Source organism: Pagrus major, chromosome 2 (assembly GCF_040436345.1).
Source record: "Pagrus major chromosome 2, Pma_NU_1.0".
Lineage (NCBI taxonomy): Eukaryota > Metazoa > Chordata > Actinopteri > Spariformes > Sparidae > Pagrus > Pagrus major.
The window spans coordinates 13,453,410-13,471,862 of NC_133216.1; the positions used below are offsets into that span (position 1 = coordinate 13,453,410).

Below are 18,453 nucleotides of genomic sequence, written 5' to 3' on the forward strand. Positions count from 1 at the left end.
CAAATATGCCTGGTATCCCACACCGGTCAGTCTATCAAAGGGAGCTGTTGTCCCTCCTTTTTTTTCCGATTCTCCACGGCTCTGCACCCCGCTTTCTCAGACAGTGGGCTGAGGGATTATCGGACAAACATCAACACTCTGGATGAGAATTTAAAAGAGGAATGCCACTGCTGACAGGTGCCAGGGGCACTCAGAAGGTGTCGCCACTTTGGTGTCATTGCAGAGTTTTTCCTCATCACCACACCGATGTCTGACTCACCACTGCGTAATGGTGTTTGAGTTGATTTGTTAATGATGAGTCACTGGGAGGGCACTATGTAGAGAGTATGTGTACAAGGAGTGACTGTGTAAAGTGTGTAAATGCTGAAAAACTACGGTAGATGCTGATGCAGACAATTACACAATGAATGTCCTAAAAACAGCTAATAAGAGTGAATCCTCACATGGGCTTCCCCACTGATAAATCAAAAAAATGCTCCCTTCTGAGGTAATTAGCTTAAGTAAGGGAAATTCCACACTGCCAGGATTTATGCTCGCATCATAACAGTTGTACATGGAGTTGAAATGGGGCTGACACACATTTTTTTTACACAATAATGGACCTTTTTACATATTACATATCATATTTAATGTCATGATTTTGACCTTTTACTACCTTGTGCACTTTTTTGGCAAATTTAAAGCAGCACAATAAACTGAAAACATAAATCATGTTGTAAAAGTTGTTTTGAACCCAGAATTGCTCCAGATGGCTGTTCCATCGGTCTGTGAGTGGATGTGTGACCGGCTGAGCACAGAAATGTGGTGGGGCACTTTGGATAGGAAGCGCTGTATCACTCCTGATGAGCATACTGCACCTGGCATGACAGCGTCTGCCATCAGTGAATTAATGTGTGTGTGTGTGTGTGTAAATAGGGAAATGTGATAAGCTTTGCAAAGTGCTATGTGTGGCTGGACTATGAAAGCGCTGTTTTAATGCTAGTGCATTTACCATCAGTCAACACAAAGCAACATTAGATTAATTCCGACTAGTTTTTCTGTCTACATGATGTTCACTCTCTCTTAGGCTCTGTTTTGGTCCGCACGAACACCTGAGAGAAATATTTGTCTCTTTAAATTGCTCGCAGACAAATTGCGAACTTTTTTCTGTCTGACATTTGGCGCTGAGCAGGTAGTGTTCAGTGGGTTTATCAGAGCCAGAAAAAAGGCACTGATGAGCAGTGAGAGTGAAGCAAAACAGTGAAGGGCTATAAAATATGGCCCCTAAAACCAAAACAATGAGCTGAAAGAGGCTAAACCACTCCTGGGCTGAACTGCAAAATTGGGTTATGGTTTGGTATAATATAGTTATAGTGTTGTTTGTCACTATGAGTGAGATGTTTCATATTATGTGAAGTCATAAACACGCTACAAGGAGAATTTAACTGGTTATGAAATAGTCTCAATTTAATACTGATGCCTCTACATGATCTGCTGTGCATGAGCAAACAAGACCATCAGTGAGAAGAATGACTATTTCTATATTAGTTATTCCTAATGCCTGTCACCGGGTCAGATTCTGAGTATTTCGGGTTAAATAAGTCTTAAAATTAAAACTGGGGATTAATTGAGGGCTCTCACAGCCTGAGGAAAGAAGCTGCTCTGTAGTCTGGCACTAAAACAAAGTTCGCTTTGTTTCACTAACGTCATATTACAGTTAATGATCTTCCATTGCCACAAAGAGATACATTGCTTCACATTGCCTGTATTTAAAAAAAGAACAATAGCGTTGAAAATGTCGTCGTTCTTCCGCTTGTTTTCAAAACAACACGCACATGCTCGCCGAATCAGGACAAAAATTTGCATTAAACTCGCTTCGCAGTTGGATGGATGCATAAAATCACCATTGAATCTTGTGCGAACCCGTGTTAATCCAAGGGGATGCATTTGTAAAAAGATCAGTTGTGTACGCCAGGTAGTGTTTAGTAGGTCACTCATGATGAATATGCCAGACCCAGGAGATGAGCTGTGATTTGCAGCAATACCCCAAACAAAAGCAGTTGCTAGGAAATCATCTGCGACAGGCTGGAGCTCGGGATGGAATCAACTGCATCATTCACCGGTAGAAACTGAAGCCCAGGAGCCAGCTGGACCCACTGATGTTCTTGTGTGTGTGTTCAGTTTTGACGCAGACGGTCAACACACCCATACTGGACACATGAGGCTCACGAGAATAGAAGGAATGTACTTAAGTCGGCAGTTACTAAAGAAATAAAAGTAGCAGCTATAGTTGGACAAATACACCATTTCAATACATTTTTATGATCAGCGAGGAATGATGCTTTTACACTCTAATGGTGCATGACAGCAAATGTGGTTTCATCCTCAATAAAAGCTTGAAATACTGTAACTCACGGTGTTTTTTTTAGATACATCCATCTCCCCCTTCACCTCCACGTGAGCTGCTGTCGATGTGTCTGTGTGGATAACCATATGGGAGGCAGACCCGCTGAGCAGCACACTGACAGCAGCAGCTAAAGAAACCTTACACTGTCAAAACAAAGTGTGGCCCACACATTTCAACCGTGCCAGCAGAAGCCGCTGGATTTGAAAGCCTGTCAAAGGAAATGTATACACATAAACATGCATATATAAAGACAAAGACAGTCACAAACAAACCACGAGCAGGGACCACCATGAGTGTTTTCTCTCTCTCTCTATGTGTGATAAGAAGTCCCTTTCTGTCTGCCCGTCACGATGACAAGATGATCAACCGTCGAGCGTTCGCAAGGATCAGAGGTCACCGTTCGGCCTCATCCTGCCCTCGCATCAAACCACAGCTGTCACAGCTCTGCGTCTGATGTTTGCCCTCAAACACCGGGGTTTCTTTCCAATCGCCTTTTCCCTGAAGGCTCTCCAATTGCTGCGTAAAGACAGGCTATTTTTGCTCAAACGCCCACGTGCGGAGAGGAAATGAAGTCGTTCTCCCCCTGCTCTCCAGCTCTATCATCATCACAGGGTGGAAAAAGAGTGCAAGACGGTAGCTGTGTTCAAGTGGTCTGGGATTCGTAGAGAGTGAAAGTGATGAGTGGTGACTTAAAGGTCAAGGGGTGACGGCGGAGGTGAGGAAAACACCTACAGAGAGGGAGAGGCATGTGTGTGTGTGTGCGTAAGGGAGATTGTTGAGGAGGCTCAGAGGGGTTCAAATGGAAAGTCAGTCAAGTGTTGTGTTACGTTCTTTTTATTTCCCTTCTTCATTCCCTTCTTCCTGTCTGTCTGAGAGGGAGCTGACGAGGATTACTGCGTGCGCCTGCATGCACGTCTGCAACTGTGCTTTTCACACACCATTTGATTATGCCTTCCAGTAAATGGTTCATGTAAATTTTAAAACATCAGGACAAGAGGTAGGATTACACAGTAACGCTTGTCCTGGAGAGCTTATTTGATTTTAGTGGTTGATGAGCAAAACAAAAAACAGGACACGTGATTTTAAAAAGTGATCGATCAAAAGGAAAAGAAGCAACAGCAAGAAAGCAAAGTAGAGAATAGAAAAGTGACCAGAGAGATAAGTGTTAAACTGAATAGCAGCAAGTGTAGCTGCTGACTTCTCTCCAGGAGAACGCATGCTCCATGCAGTCCTGATCAGACCCAGATGTGCAGAGATGTGCACAGCTGTGGGAAACATGACTGCATGTAAATATGGACATTTGGGAAACTCACCGTACATACAGTATGTATGGCCAAATTTAGGTTTTCATGTGTGACAACCACAAAGAGACGTTTAGATAAGCATTTGCTTAGGAAGTGAATGCTGCTGACAAATGACAATCTTGTCCCAGACACAGGAAGTCACAGTCACGGGAGCACTATGGACCGAAGGGCAGAAGACCATCAGGGTCATGTGATGAAGACAAAAGTAGATACCAACAAATTGTCCCTCAATTCCTAAAAATATAATATTTTCAAAGAGAATATGTTGTGAAACCTGCAGGGGGAAATGTGAACTGAAACACAACAAGGGTCATATCATTATAAACAAAACACACCAACGTAAGCAGCATGTAATATAGTACTCTGAACACACAGTGCGCATTACTACTAACAGCACAGGAGTCTAAAATAATGTGGAAATGTTTTTTTGCATTGACATTTTAGTGATGCTTAAAGGTTATAAAAGTTATAGAACCATCAATAAATGTGCAAACAAGCAATATTGTCTCATTATTCTACATTTAAATACATTAAATGACAAAACGTAACGTTGAACTGCAGCCTGTACGCCAAAAAATACCAAAGAGACCAGGACAGTAGACTCAATTGGTGTTAGCCCGTTAGCTTGGTAGCTCATTATCCTGTGGACATTGTTCTCGGCTACCTGCCAGATTGATTGCTGCAGTTCAGTTGATAGTCAGACAACTTTTCATGGCTTGATTTAAATCCTTGATTGTGTTGAGGTCATTTCTTATTTCTGCTACTGTCTCGATACAATATAGCCTACATATAATGTTTTTAATTGTCTGTTTGTTTATTTAATGTGAAGATGATACAACAATGGACAACACAGCCGCAGTCACAGTAAGTAAAGGAAAACACTTCTTAATTTCACCAGTTTTATATCAGCCTAGCTCTCACTAAATAGGGCAGATAATGATGTAAACATCACTGTACATCCACTTGATACCCACACATCCTTTTAGTAATGGCCCACAGGTTACTCTTGTGTCCTGGAAGGTGTGCAACTCCCAAAACCTAAAAGCTTGAATATATTTAGAGGTCTGGACCAGGGTATACTTATGCAACATAAATCAACTTTACAACAAGCAATAAACTCACGACACACTAGACCAAGAGGAACAACGAGACTGGACTTTGTTTGCTTTTGTAATTTTCTTTTGCTTGTTTTGGTAAAACTTTATCCACAGAAACATTGGAACCCGTCCCCATATACACTGTTAATGAACCTGCACCTGCATGTTGTTATTGCAGTAACCACCCAAAACAGTCCAAACTCGGTCGGAGTAGGCAGAGTTCCCTAATACTACACAACACACAAGAGTTTGGGGAAGTTGCTTCACGCACTGTGTCTAGGAGACGGAGGTCAGAGGGTGAAAGCGCTAACATTGAGACAAAGGTTGATTTCACAACATGGATAAAGTCCTCGAGACGCCGGGGTAGAAAACCAACAGGACGGGGGAAGGCAGCGAGTTCAAAATCTGAACGGGATTGTGAGCAAAGTTTTATATCAGTGAGGCATCTGCCAATAAACCGTTTCATATTTTTTCCACCTTGGAAGAGAAGGCTTTACTGCCATGTGCTTTCAAGCTGTTTGTTTTTAGAGGGATTTCATCATATCATATCAAAAGTCTTATTTACTCTATTTAAGGATATATTATGAATCGTCAAAGCTGCCACAATACAGAAATGTGTGGTCGAGGGATGAAAGCTCAACTGTGTTGCTGACTTGACACTGTCCAGATTGCTTTTCTGCTTTTTGCCCAGTGCATGCTGGGATAGGGAGCAGTTCAAGGGAGGGTGAAGGAGATGGATGTGTTAAATGAGTCACTGTCTGACAAATAATTTCTGCCTTGCATAACCCTGACTGATGGTGGTTCTCCCGCACACATCGCCGTACAATTAAGCAAGTTTAAAATGGACCACGGACCACAATCACATGTTGGTATGACTTAGCGTAGCTTCATCTCATGTAGCAGGACAATGAGGAGCCACGTATTTATAGCATCTTAAAACTTTTATCAAAACAACTTGTCGATGTTATAGCCGATCGCTCAGAGGGTGATGACCTTTATACGTTTTATGAGACAGATACCGCGGTTTTGTGTCCTTTGCCACGCAGCTTTAGTTGTTCATAAGTTGCATTTAGCTTTTAACAACTCCGTGTTTAACTGCTGTCAATCAGTTGCCCTCTGGTGCCAATTAATACACTGAACTGGACGTATTTGCGTCTCTTAAAATAGAGCTGGAAGGATGCAGATGTCTGAAACCTTTCCTCATGACAGGAAGCAGAAAGGAGAAGAAAAAGAGAAAGTCATCCTGCGGCTTGTGTGTCACCAACCTGCACATACATTTTGACGGTGTTGTTAGTGTCAGATCGCATTTGAACAGAATACAAGAGAGAGAGAGGGACCAGAAATCCCAACAAGAACTGAGCTTGGAGCTTAGTGGGACTTCACTGACACCAAGCAGAAACATTAACAGGTCGGTAACAAATCCTCAAATGGTGTTTATTACAGTAAATCTGGGCGAGCAAATTTGGACTCTATTTTGATTTTAGGCAGGCAGTTTATATAAAGACATGAAAACTACAAGTGTGCACTGTAAATGTTACTTAACTTGGTAACTTTCAGGTAATTGGTTTCCTCGATTTAGGCTACAGTCAGATTTAACAGCGTATGAATTCTGTTTGTAGGAATGTATTTTATAATATGACACTTTTTGACATAGATTGAACATGTGCACAATATGTTTATGTGTGTGTTTATATATATAGAGAGAGTAGTAAATCTTTATATACATATACAAGAGTTTGTTTTGAGTAATTTTGACTTCACTTCTATTTTTCAGGAAACACTCATGGAGAGAAATGCCACTTCCCTAACCTTGTTCCCCATCAATCACAACCACACCAACACCACTTGTTCCCGTGATAACGTTTTGAAGACGGTGGTTTTTCCCGTCCTCTACTCCTTTCTCTTCCTGCTGGGACTTTTGCTCAATGGCGTGGCGGTGTGGGTGTTTTTCCGCATCCCCTCCAAGTCTCACTTCATCATATACCTGAAGAATATTGTGGTCGCAGATGTCATCATGACCTTCACGTTCCCTTTCAAGGTTTGATTTGACTTTTTATAAGGGTTAGGGTTAGGCAACAAAACTTCACCTGACTTTCCATCAGCACGGGGGTGAGGAGATAGTGACTGCATTCTCATTTTTGGGTGAACTGTCCCTTTAAGTTTCTAGTTATAAATGTTAACAACTCATTATAAATGGTATTAAACCTTATTTTTGTTAAGTTACACATGTTAAAATAGTTTATAAATGCATCCCAGATGTCATGCAGCTAAGAAGACAAAGTGTCCTAAAGATTTTTCACAACTTGGCAACCCAAATGTTCTATTTATTGACTTACAACTGAGCTATGAAGCATATGCAAATTATCTAATAATCAATAATACAATTAGAGTTTACAAAGAGAGGCTAGTTAGAAAATATACATACTTCATGGCTTCAATCTGCGTGTTAAACAATAAAATGTAAAAGCCTGAACACTGTGTTTCCACAGGTGTTAGCAGACTCCAACATGGCCTCCACTGGGCTGCGTATATTCGTGTGTCGAGTCTCCTCGGTGCTCTTCTACCTCACCATGTACATCAGCATCCTCTTCTTCGGCCTCATCAGCATCGATCGCTGCAGGAAGACCATCAAGCCCTTCAGGGGGACGAATGCGGCCCGGTTGACCCGTCGCAAACTCCTCTCTGGAGCCATCTGGACCTTTCTGCTGCTTCTGTGTCTGCCCAATGTGATCCTGACATGCAAAACCCCGACCTCTCCAAACATCAAGTGCAGTGACCTGAAGACAGAGGCTGGGCTCTACTGGCACGAGGTGGTGAATCATGTCTGTCAGGTTATTTTCTGGGGCAACCTGGTGACGGTGATTGTGTGCTACACTCTGATCACCAAAGAGCTGTACAGATCCTACTCCCGCACCAAGGCTCACGTGGGCTCATGTCGAGCACCAAGCGGGGGAACAGTTCGGAACCCCGGCCAGTCAAAAAGGAAAATGAGCGCCAATGTGTTCCTGGTTCTGGCGGTGTTCTTTGTCTGCTTTGTGCCATTTCACTTCGCCCGTGTGCCGTACACCATGAGCCAGACCCGAGGGGTTCTCTTTGACTGCAAACTCAAACTCTTCTTCTTTCAGCTGAAGGAGAGCACGCTCTTCCTCTCGTCCTTAAACTCTCTCCTGGACCCTCTCATCTACTTCTTCCTCTGTAAGTCATTCAGGAACACTTTGTTCAAGACGCTGCGGCTGCCTTCCGGTACCTGTAGCTGGATCACAGGTGGTGGGTCAGACACGGACACAGGCAGCACCCCTCTAAGAGTCGCCTCTGGATGTACATAAAACCACCGGACATGATAAAGACTTTTCTAATTTGGCACATTGCGTTGCCAGATTATGTACTATGTGACTGTAAATACAGATGACGGACACAGTGATCTATTTTCTCTCATTTGCCACAATCAACATGTTGACAGGGGCAGAGGTGGAAATGAAATATAATCTCATGCCTTTCAAAATCTGCAGGTTCAACATTGTAACTTAAACTAATCAACTTTTTATTGTTTGTGGACATAAGAAGAGTATTTTCCTGTAAGTGACCATGTATAAACATGAATACTTAGTTAACTTACCTGCGTTAGACCTGAAATAACTGACAACAGCATATTTCTGTCTTTCTGTTCTCCATTCCAGCTCATAACAACATGAAGTTCCTCTTCCATGTTTTCATAGCTACTAATCCTAAAAGAAGAAATGTGATGCAGTGATTTACAAACTGAAAATAAATCTCATAAAAGGACATTGCAGCGCTCCTCTAATAGTCTTTAGACTGTAAGTCTTAAAAATATCATCAATATCTGATTCTTCAGGTGAATGTGTCAAAATGTTACGTCTGTAGACATTTGTGATTTAGTCTTGTTCATTTGCGCCGTTAACAGTAATCCTCATTTATGAAGTCTTAAAGTATCTGATATCAAATGCACTTAAGTATCAAAAGTAAAAGTGAATTATACATATATGAAGATGTATGTATATACTTTATGCTATGGGTCAACTGACTATTGACCTGGCCGCTTATCGGAGCTGATATTCATCATTTATTTTGATTATCAGAATCTGTGTTTCAAATTGCAGACCATTTTAAAATACGCTGTTTTGCAGCATGATATCTAGAAAGTATGTAGTAACTACATTTATCAAATAACTGTAGTGGAGTAAAAAGTACAACGTTTGCCTCCAAAATGTAGCCGAGTGGACGTATAAAGTTGCAGAAAATGGAAATACTCAAGTGAAGAACAAGTGCATCAAAATTATACTCAAGTACAGTGTTTCAGTAAATGTACTTTATTACATTCAATCACTGTTTCTGATGAAGAGGAAAGTCCTGGAGGACAGTAAACGGGGGATTTCCAAGTGACTGCCTCGTTTTACAGAAATTCATGGAGTAAAGATGCAGCGACAGCGTCACTGTTTGTTGGTCTTGCGGTTTGTGCCACATCATGTGATACAACAACACATTTCACACATTAAAGCCTGCGTGGCTCTTTCAGCCACAACGTATGATTCATAGTCACTTACAGTACCTACTTCTCACTGGGAATGTACTAAGATAAAAAAAAAAAAAAAACTTTATGAGCTGTAATTTCTGGTATCATCTGTCACATTTTAAGAAGTAACCATTAAAAATGTCTTTGGGAAATGAACTCTAAATCTTGAAACTCAATATTATAAAGACAAATAATAATGTTTATCTCAATATAATAATCAACGTGACTGAAGGGGATTTATTTCTTGCTATCGTCAAGTTTATCAATCAACTGTTGTAGTAAATATGTGAATTTAAGCATCTTTCCACGGTGAAAACAAGAGACACATGTCATACATTTTGAGAAAAACTAGCCACCAGTAGAAATGATGCAACAGGGAATTGATGATCAATGACGGACAGATGAAATCAGCTTGTCCCGAAAACACACAGCCTTCCACAATCTGTGTTATTTGAATCCTTTTCCCCCCCCGCAGCAGCTGCAGCACTCTTCATGGATTTGCATCTCTCTGGTTCAATAGGCCCGACACACTTTGCTAATACATCTGGTGGAGTTGTTAATTCCTCAGGCCAAGCACTGTGGAGGTAGGGAGACAGCCACTGTTGGTGAGTGACCGAATATTATGTTTGTTTCGTAACGTTTTTTGGGGAAAAAGATTAGATTGAGAGGTGGTGGAAGGAATCCAAACTACATATTGATTAGACATTTAGAGTGAAATGACTTGAGGACATTTGCTTTGCTTAAATATGGTTTAGTCACCTGTGTCTTTCTGTGGAGGATGAGAAATACCTTAAAACTGAGCAATGTTGTAATTTCATGATATTAGAGGAAAATATAACACAGTCTTATAAGATTTTATTGGTCAAAGATAAAATCGTGTTGCTGGGAAGCTTTAATTCTTGATTAATTCTTGTTTCTTGGTCATAAAAATCGAACCATCACTTGTTTTTTCTTCTGCTGCCGTAGTTATTACTGTCATTCTTCATTCATTGTAACTACACCAGTGAATACTGAATGCATAAAATGCACTGATGAAGTGAATCAGATGAAACTTTTACACTTATCAAATCCAAACCAATAAGAAAGGAGGCAAAGAAGATAAAAGATTTGAAACACTGTGCAAAAAAGACTGTAGCTTTAATAACAGTCCCTGAACGTTGTGTATTCATCATGTGTCTATGTGACAAAAAATAAATAAATATATAAATATAATCCAGTTTGTTTTGAGTGAAAACAAATCCAAATATTACATAATTTCCGTCATATATGTGTCAAAAGTGGAAGTGTCAGTTTCCACATCCAGGATGCATTCAAATGCTCTGGTGGTGCATTCAAAACCAAATCCTTGTAACAAAAAAATGTCTTTCAAACTAATGACACATGCAAATCATGTTTGACTGCGCAGGCAGGAAACATTTAAAGCAGTCCTGGACCTCAGCTCACCCCAGTCATTTACTCTAAAACCCCTGTGCACTAAAGCTTGATGTTATTTTATCACATCAGTAAGTGATCCTCCAGCACTTAAAGGATAAGTTCACCCAAAAATGAAAATTCAGTCATTACCCGCTCAATCGAATGGTGAAGGAAAGTCGGGGGAATTTGCATAGAAAACATTCCTGGAGCTTCACGGCAAAACAGCGTTGCAGCATTCTGCTTAACAACTGAAGTAGATGGGGACTTGTTTTAAATCAAAGTAATTGATAATCACATCTGCTCATTTTACTTCAAAATTAGTTGAAACATAATAAGAAATAAGAATCAAAAGCAGCAGATATGGGTGGTCTACCGGGCTATAAACTCAGTTTTTCCTCTGATGTCTGTATGTGTTTTCTTTCCAGATATCATGATGGGGTTCAACACCACAGCGCTCATCCCCTCTACCTGTGCTTCTTTAGACGCTGTGACCGCAAAGTTGTCTGTCGTGTACCTTTACTTCTTCTTGTTCCCCTTTGCGTTACTGCTCAACGGGCTAGCGGCGTGGGTGTCCCTGCACCTCCGCTCCACCTCCACCTTCATAGTGTATCTCAAAAACCTGGTGGCTGCTGACCTGCTTCTGACGCTGACGCTCCCGCCGAGGGCAGCTAGCATGCTTCCCAAAGCGGCGACGTGGTTGGGCTTGAAGGCGTTCGACTGCCGTTTCTCGAGTACGATTTTCTACACCTGTTTGTACACGAGCATCACTTTAATGGGTCTCATCAGCCTCGACCGCTTCTTCAAAATTGTTCGACCGTGCGGGAAGTTGTTAGGACAAAATGTGGTCTTCAGTCTCGTGATGTCCGCCTTGGTTTGGGTGGTGTTATTTGGCGGGACACTTATTCCAACTATCATTCTGACAGATCAGCTTCCCGTCAATGTAACAGAAGACTTCTGTATGTCAATGAAAAGTCCAGCAGGTGTGACTCTTCACAAGTACGTGGTCGTGTGTATGGAGGCCCTCTTCTGGCTTGTCAGCATCCTGATCGTGTTCTGCTACATCTGCATCACCATGAAAGTCCTGCAGTCCTTCAGAAACTCCGGGAGCAACAACAGCCGAGGAAAGAAGAAGACCAAGCTCCGAGTCTTCCTCATCCTTCTTGTGTTTTTCTTGTGTTTTGGGCCTCTTCACATCATGCGTATTCCATACACACTGAATGAAGTCTTTGACATCGACGCCTGCGATGAAGCGTGGGTGATAACGGTCCACGAGTTCGTCCTGTGGCTCTCGACCACTAACGCCTGCCTGGACCCTTTTCTCTACATCTGCCTGTGCAGGGAGTACAGAGACAAACTGGTTGACATGATGAAAGCTAGAGGGATCTGTGTCAGGTTGTATTCAGATGAAAGAGATGAGAAATAAGATGTCATCAGTCACTAATTAGGCTGTGCTTTTATATTGTTGGATGACAAACATGAATAAAGTAGGGAGCAGGAGAGCTTTACAGTAACTCTGGAGCTTTACATTTTATATCGTACTGCCCTCTGGTGACCAAATGAAGATGAGCATCTATTGAGACTAAGGAGAAAAAAGGTAGAAACATGATAAATAAACAACATATTATAGATTAGCCAATTTAATTCACAGATACACACAATAACACAGAAATTCTATGTAAAAATCTCAGGGATGTGTCTTAATACTACATAGATATACAGTATACATACATTTATGTATATGTTTATGTAAGTACATTCTTTCAAGTTTTCATAACTCAACACCATGTTTTTATCCCATGTTATTGTGAGACTTATATATTTGTATGTACTTGTATATCCATAAATCTAATGTTGAAGTCGTCTTTTGTTCCGTCTCTTGTGTGATGAGTTCACCGCAGATACCATTTACCAACAGTCTGAGTAGTAATGTAACTCAGTCTTGTTTCCCCATGGGATTTTAAGGGGTAAATGTGATGGAAAGTATAAAAGTTTTTTGGGTGAATTAATAGACAGTGTTGTAAAAAGTGCACAAAGTCATGCTACAGATATCGTGTTAAAACATCACTTTGTTAAAAGTGAAAGTCACCTGTATAAAGGGAAATACTCGCGTAAAGTACAAGTACCTGAAAATGGTACTTAAGTTCAGTACCTGAGTAAATGTATTTAGTGTCATTCCATCACTGTTTATAGATCATCTTCTTCATCATTATTCCTTATATTGCCTGCAACATTACTGGACTTCATATTTCTCTTCAAGGAGACAAAATAAAGGTTAAAAGATAATTTATTAGTAATTTTACAACACCAAAACTTAGTTGAGGTCCCGTTATGCTACATAAGAGAAAAGAATAAAAAACAACTTATGAGGGCGGAGGGTGGATTGAGGAATCTCAGAGCATGAGGAGAGAAGCTGGTGGTACGACACGGATACTTCTGTATAAGTGCATCCTACAAAGTGTGGGCCTCTTAAATTAATGGTTACGTTAATGTTGCCACAACAATTCTCATAAATCCTGCATCCGTATTTAATAACTCTGCTGATAAAAAGCACTGCTCAGTTGGCAAAATTAATTTCCTAATTTATTATCTCTGAGTAATAAACTCCGAGGCAAGCGGTGAAATAAAACACGTCACCACAATACACACCGCTTGTGCAACAGTAGTTTTGGTCACTAACAGACACTAAAACATTATCAAAGATTTCTAATGGGTCTGACTGAAGTGGAACTGAAATCCAACCATTTTCTTGAGCTGTTGCACTTCATGTGTTTAAATGAGCTCCATCAAAGCCTGTAAGTGCTTTTAATGAGGCTTTAATCACTGAGGCCACCTTTTGGTCACATGATGTCACTGCATCAATTGCTGCAGAACCAGCTTTTCAATTCTTGCAGTAACTGGTGCATAAAAAAAAAATTAAAAAATAAGAAGAATTTGCCTAAAACAGTGACTTTAGGTATTTTCAATTACATGTTAATTGTTTAATTCTATTACATGAGTTCAGTGTAAAAGGTCATATTTAGTGTGTACAACTTAAATAACAGGAGCTAGAATAACAATTTTAACAATTTGAAATGAATTACTTTGATGTTTTAACATTATGTTTATTAAGTCTCCTTTAAATCTATTTAATTAGACTCAGTTGATTCATATATTCACATTGACTCAACATCACAGAAACACTTTGCATTAACTGTGACCCTTCACATTGAACTTAAGTAATATGTAATTGAAATACTTAAAGTCACCCTTTATAGTCATTTTTCAGAGTGTGCAGTCAATCAATCAGTCTTTTAATCAATTAGCCAATCAAGAAACAGAGTTACCCAAGTTATTAGGAGAAAACAAACACATGAAGAGCACTGAAAGAGAGAAAATACAAAAAAATAGCCCGTCCGTTCAGCGTTTCTAAATCAAAGATTCATCAGTTGCTGCTACAGTGTTTCTTAAAGGAAAATGTACTTTCCGCTGCCAGTAACAACCAACACAACCATGGTGAGCAGGGAAACAAATGATGTGTATTTAGCCTTCCAAATGATACTCAGAGCTAAGGGTACATCCATATGGGGAACATTTGTTAAGCTAATGACTTAGTGGAAATAACATCACACATGCAGGGCTGTCGTGTCTTAAAACAACCTAAATGCTTACTTTATCAGCTCCATCTCAAAGTTGAGGCAGGAGAGTCGTGTGCAGACTGAAGGAAGTTTAAGAAAGCACGATCCAATTCCTCCCTCATCCTGTCTGTGTTTAGACTGTGGGCTGGCTGTATGACATCTGTTCTTGCTTTTGGCTAAAGACCACTGAGCTTTTCCTATTTTTGCATACCTCCTGATAAATTGCCTGTTTGATCACAGCTCATATGTTGATTTGTTTGCTAGGTAAATTAACAGTGTTTCTTAAGCTCCTACTGCATCAGATCAGTGCATTGTCACACATGTCTTCACGCAGCTCTGTGACTGAGACGAGACAATCGAGCCATCAAATGTAAGTTATTATCAAAATGTGTTTTTATTTAGGCTACATCTGCATCACGAGTTTGTGATATTGTAGTTAAAATGCTCACAAAAAAAGCACAGTGACAAAACAATTGGATTATTGTGGAAGGTCTTAATGAGTTTATATTTATTAATATTACATTCAGGAAGCTATAGAGTCACTACTGTTTGAACAGCTAGGAAATACTGCTAAGAAATGGCTTTAATTTGATTTAATACTGATGCCTCTATATGTGCTGCACACTGTAAGTGAACGGCACCATCAGCAAGAAGATGAGCTGTTTCTGTAAATTTATTGTCACTGAGCTGGATAAGTCATCAAATTAAAATGATTTTTTATGGCAGCATGATTAAATTATTATTAATCAGAGGGGAAAAATCTTCATTGATTGATTTTCATGCCTGAACAAACTAAGTAAGCAAACTCTCTTTGTTTTCATGAACTTAAAGGACAACACAGTTTCATACTGTTTTACTTTGTTTATATTTGGCGGACCCTGCCACCTTTCTAGCTCCAAACAGTGTTCTGGGGACCTTATTTTCCTCTGAGTTTGTTTATTCAGCTATGGAAAAGATAAATATTTCTGAATTTGTTTTATTATCTCAGCAATATTGTTGATATTACTTTTCCGAATTCCTGAATTTCTTTTCCAAAACTAAATAGTGCAGCTTTAACTTTAAATTTGTATTCAAAAGTATTTAAACTTTCTTTTTTTTCCTTTTGTACGGGGTTCATTTGTAGCAACAGATAAATGTTGTTCTTAAAATAGATAAACCAACACCAGTTAGATAAATATTCCCTGGAGTGCACAATAAAAATAAAAGATTTGGGAAAATCAAATATCTTACTTAATATCCCGACATCAGTTTGTATCATGATCATTTTTTTTGCAACCCATACATCACTGAATAGAAGTGTCGGAAAGCTGCATGCATATATAATAGAAAAGATTATAATAAAAAGATTGTTTCAAAACAAATGTATTTATACTGCTATGTGGTAAACCACACAAACAGCACACTGCTCCCTTTGCTTTGCTCAGCCTGCCACCCTGACTGGGATAAGTGACGGACGGTGGATGAACGTGAGGATCTTCTCTTTGACACGAACCAGCACAGTGAGTGGAGTCAAAATATTTGCTATTGATTATTATCAACTGTCCAAATAATACTGCATTTATTCAGAGGGAGAATCTGATTTATTCCTTGCCTACATAAAAGCTGATGCTTCTTGAAAAGTTGATTTTCTGTGTTTCCTCAGGTGCAGTGATGTCATCCAACCAAACATCTCAAAATGACTCGGGGTGCCCCAGCTTCGTTTACAACCCATACGCCGTCCCAGTTCTCTACTTTCTGATGTTCCCCGTCGCTCTGTTGCTGAACGGTGTGGCAGCCTGGGTTTCGCTGCACCTCAAGTCCACTTCCACCTTCGTGGTGTACCTGAAACATCTGGTAGCCGCTGACATTATCATGACCTTGACCCTCCCAGTCAAAGGCGCAGGTAACTTGGAGAACGTATCAAAAACAATTTACATCATTTCCTGTTATGTCAGTCCCATTTTCTACAGCACACTGTACACATGTATCACTCTGCTGGGTGTGATCAGTCTGGACCGCTTCTTCAAGATCACGACACCCCAGAGCAAGCTGTTTGGTAATCTGACCTTCGGCAAAGTGGTGTCATGCTCAGTCTGGGTGATACACTTTGGAAGCGGGGCAATACCAAATATCATCTTAAGTAACAGATCAGTAGCCAATCTGACAACGATCACCACATGTATGAACCTGAAAGGACCGGCTGGACTCGACTTCCACGAGAGCGTAGTGATTTACCTGAATGTGTTCTTCTGGCTTGTCAGTCTGGTCGTTGCGGTTTGCTATATTTGCATTACACACAAGGTGATCCAGTCTTTTAGAAACTCCGGCAGCAATAACAACCAGGGAAAGCAGAAGATCAAACTGCGTGTTTTTCTCATTGTCATTGTGTTCTTTGTGTCATTTGGACCGTATCACATAGTCAGGATCCCGTACACCTTTCAACAAGTTGCCCTTTCATCCCATAACAGCTGCTTCTACATAACAGGCAGGCTGGCCAAGGAAGTCAGCCTCTGGTTCGCTGCCACAAACATCTGTATGAACCCACTTCTGTACGTCTTTCTGTGCAGGGAGTTCAAGGAGAAACTGACGTCTATGACGCAAAACGGGCCCGTGTCATTCTTAGCAGCCTCAGCAGAGAAAGCAGAAGTGGCTTCAACACAGAGCAGAGTCTGACACAGGTGAAGAACATCAGGCAGTTGAATGTCACTAAGTACATTTACTGAAGTGCTGCACTCCCGAGGTATTCGTACTTTAATTTAAGTAATTTTTTAATTAAGAGTATTTCCATTACGTAACTTCATATTTCTACTCCACTAAATCTCAGAGACAAATATGGTACTTTTTACACCGAAACATTGTTTTGAAAGTAGCCATGTTTCCACAAAATGTTGCAAAAGTTTGCAAAAAAAATACATGCGAATCTTGTGCGTTTCCATAAACTATTTTGAGCAAATGAACTAGGCTACGTAAAGCGTATTTTTGTCAGAGGATGACGCGGTGTGGGCTACGTGGCTACGTCGCGCGTGGATGTGGAAATAAACAGAGGCTAGAGGTAAACAAAACAGGAGACAAAATGGAGAGAGGTCTTCAGGAATTACTTTCGATAGGGCGAGCATACTAACTTTTTTTGCAAATTAGAGGATGATTTTTTCGAATTTTGCTGTTTCCGTAAAATGTGATATTCTTCAAAATGCTTTAAGGAAACACGGCTAATTACAGTTTATCATTCCCTTCCTGTCCAGCGAAAACCATGGCTATCCAAATGTGGCGACTTTAATGTGAATTTTTCCTTTAGAGTTCCTTTAGAGATAAGAAACGTGCACACTTTTTATGCTAAAAACCCCTTGGAGTGGTGTCAGGCTCAGTCTGGGTTAACAAGTAGACTTTTCAGAGAAACATGGTTCACACAGGAAGGGACAGGTAACACTGTATATTAACTGCCATTAATAAAAGGTACATTTACAGTTAATTATACTTTAGTTAATAGTTATTTCACTGTTAACAAACAATTAAAAGCATTAAAAACTATTGAGCAATTTTTTAACAAGAGTTGTTTGTTCATCTGTACGCATTATTTGGATGGCCGTTATAAAGTTGCAACTGAAGTTTAAGAACATTTACAACTGCTTAATGTATGGTTTATAGCACAGGAATGTTGGACCGGTTGTTCTTCATATTCTGTTGATAATTTTAGTCAACGTTTCAACTAAAAGTCTTACATATTGCACCTGTAAGTAATGTGTTGCATGTACAGCTTTTATTCATAGTGGAGTATTTTTTTACCCCAGGAAAGGATCTTTATACTTCTGAAAATGTTATGTTATGACTGAGCTCTTATGTCACTGTAGGTTTTGTAGATTAAATGTCAGATTATTTTTTCATGTATATATTAAGATTTTGCTGCTCGCTGCATTTAATTTCTTAAGCCTGTGTTAGTTGTAGTTGTAAGTTGTGCTGCGCTGTTTGGTGTCTTGTCAAAGCGCCGCTCTAAATAGCTTGAGAACCATTAACAGGAAACACAATAAGGATGGACGAGATAAACAGTAAGAAGCCGGTGATATAATGCTGTTTTATGTGTCAACAAAACACAGTTTTAAAGTAGCTCTGGAAGTTGAAACTCAGAGGCAAA

At 40.1% G+C, this 18,453-nt stretch overlaps 3 protein-coding genes and 1 long non-coding RNA gene across 4 annotated transcripts; all 4 read left to right on the plus strand.

Annotated features, from left to right (window-relative positions):
• Nucleotides 1-6,116: 6,116 nt before the first annotated feature.
• p2ry12 (purinergic receptor P2Y12) lies at nt 6,117-8,572 on the plus strand. Its single transcript, XM_073490072.1, has 3 exons — nt 6,117-6,195; nt 6,562-6,825; nt 7,277-8,572. The coding sequence occupies exons 2-3, from the start codon at nt 6,571-6,573 to the stop codon at nt 8,111-8,113; spliced, it is 1,092 nt and encodes a 363-aa protein (XP_073346173.1). The 5' UTR covers nt 6,117-6,195; nt 6,562-6,570; the 3' UTR covers nt 8,114-8,572.
• A 2,592-nt stretch (nt 8,573-11,164) lies between these two features.
• On the plus strand, nt 11,165-12,154 carry LOC141019745 (P2Y purinoceptor 13-like). Its single transcript, XM_073494748.1, has one exon. It carries the CDS (start codon nt 11,165-11,167, stop codon nt 12,152-12,154), a length of 990 nt encoding a protein of 329 aa, XP_073350849.1.
• Nucleotides 12,155-14,628: 2,474 nt separating this feature from the next.
• Nucleotides 14,629-16,128, plus strand: LOC141008554 (uncharacterized). Its single transcript, XR_012180084.1, has 3 exons — nt 14,629-14,715; nt 15,770-15,844; nt 15,988-16,128. It is a non-coding gene; the product is annotated as an uncharacterized lncRNA (long non-coding RNA).
• A 68-nt stretch (nt 16,129-16,196) lies between these two features.
• LOC141019756 (P2Y purinoceptor 13-like) lies at nt 16,197-16,997 on the plus strand. The gene has a single exon (XM_073494758.1). The coding sequence runs from the start codon at nt 16,197-16,199 to the stop codon at nt 16,995-16,997; it is 801 nt and encodes a 266-aa protein (XP_073350859.1).
• The last annotated feature ends 1,456 nt before the right edge of the window (nt 16,998-18,453 follow it).